General features: G+C 35.8%; 1 protein-coding gene across 1 annotated transcript; it reads left to right on the forward strand.

The window, feature by feature from the left end:
* Nucleotides 1–74: 74 nt before the first annotated feature.
* LOC107853989 (lysine-specific demethylase JMJ25-like) lies at nucleotides 75–1,436 on the forward strand. Its single transcript, XM_047402328.1, has 4 exons — nucleotides 75–433; nucleotides 521–662; nucleotides 933–996; nucleotides 1,074–1,436. The coding sequence occupies exons 1-4, from the start codon at nucleotides 308–310 to the stop codon at nucleotides 1,252–1,254; spliced, it is 513 nt and encodes a 170-aa protein (XP_047258284.1). The 5' UTR covers nucleotides 75–307; the 3' UTR covers nucleotides 1,255–1,436.
* The last annotated feature ends 1 nt before the right edge of the window (nucleotide 1,437 follows it).

Here is a 1,437-nt window from a genome sequence, read left to right on the forward strand (position 1 = left end):
AGGGGACTTGACTGAGATGTTTTTAGCCAAAGATAGAAACTTTTGATAGTCATATTTCTGATGTATTGCTACTTATTTTGAATATTTCTGTTAATGAGTTTCCTGTACTCAGCCATTTTAAGCTTGGATACGTTCCAAAATAAAGTTGTAGTCATCCCTCTTTCTATGATGTTACATGTATAATCATACATAATTTGTATTTAAGAAGAATAGCCTATATACATTATACCTGTAAACCTGTTCACCTCACATTTCTGTAGACACTATCTGTTTATCCGTAAATGATAGTTCCCGATGCTCATCATTTATGTTTTTTGTTTGTCCTCTACGTAGGTATCCTGGGATGCCAGAGGAGGACTTTTTAAAAGCTTGCCCTGTATGTTGTAACGTTTGCAACTGCATAGCATGTTTGCGGTTAGATGGATCAGTGAAAGTAGGATTCTTTCAATTTTTCTCTTTGTCTAATGCTCTAAAAACATTTATTAATTAAAATTGAGTGGTTCTCTTGTTTGCATTGCAGCATTTGTTGAATGTAGAAGTGAAGTTCAGCGATGAAGAAAAACTCGAGTACTCTAAGCACATTGTACGAGCACTTTTGCCTGCTCTGGAACAATTTAATACCGAGCAAATGATTGAAAGGCAGATTGAGTGTCAGATTCATGGTATTAAATCTCTCTATTTAATTTATAGAGAGGCTGTGTCATTTAATAGGTTGTCATATACCGTTGGTAACACAGATTATTAATGTGAGTGACTGATTCTGCAAATGCTGGCATTCAATGAAGCCAAAAATCTCTAAGTTGATTTGTGTTTCACGTTCACTTTTCTAAATAGAAAGACTGGTTATTTAATGAACAATGTTGAGTTTTGCGGCTGTAATTCTTCAAGAAAAAGATTGTGTCATTTAGTACCATTTTTCTTTCTTTGGACAGCATTGCCAGATTCAGAGATTAATATACGGAAAGCAAACTACGAGAAGGATGATCGCATTTCTTGGTGAGCATTCACATTTACCTTAGACTGCAATTATCTGATAAGTTCACTGATTATTGAATGTCACCCGTTATTTGCAGTGACTATTGCAGTGCTTTTATTGTTGATTTACACCGGAGTTGTTCAACATGTTCGTATGAACTTTGCCTTACATGTTGCAAAGAATTAAGGAATGGCAACCTGCAAGCATATGCATCCGAAGTGAGGATGCAATTATTAACAATGGACCAGATTATTTGCATGGTAAAAGTTGTAGCATAATTTCATGAAGAATGAAACCACTGAAGCCAAGGTGGCAATGACATCTAAATGGAAGTCCATGGAAAGTGGTGCCATTCGTTGCCCTCCCAAAGATATGGGAGGCTGTGGTAAAGGAACCTTACATTTGAGATGTATATTTTCTGAGAATTGGATATCACAGCTGTTACTGAAAGCAAAAGAAAT

The sequence above is a fragment of the Capsicum annuum genome, unplaced genomic scaffold, assembly GCF_002878395.1.
Source record: "Capsicum annuum cultivar UCD-10X-F1 unplaced genomic scaffold, UCD10Xv1.1 ctg19063, whole genome shotgun sequence".
In the NCBI taxonomy this organism is placed as follows: domain Eukaryota; kingdom Viridiplantae; phylum Streptophyta; class Magnoliopsida; order Solanales; family Solanaceae; genus Capsicum; species Capsicum annuum.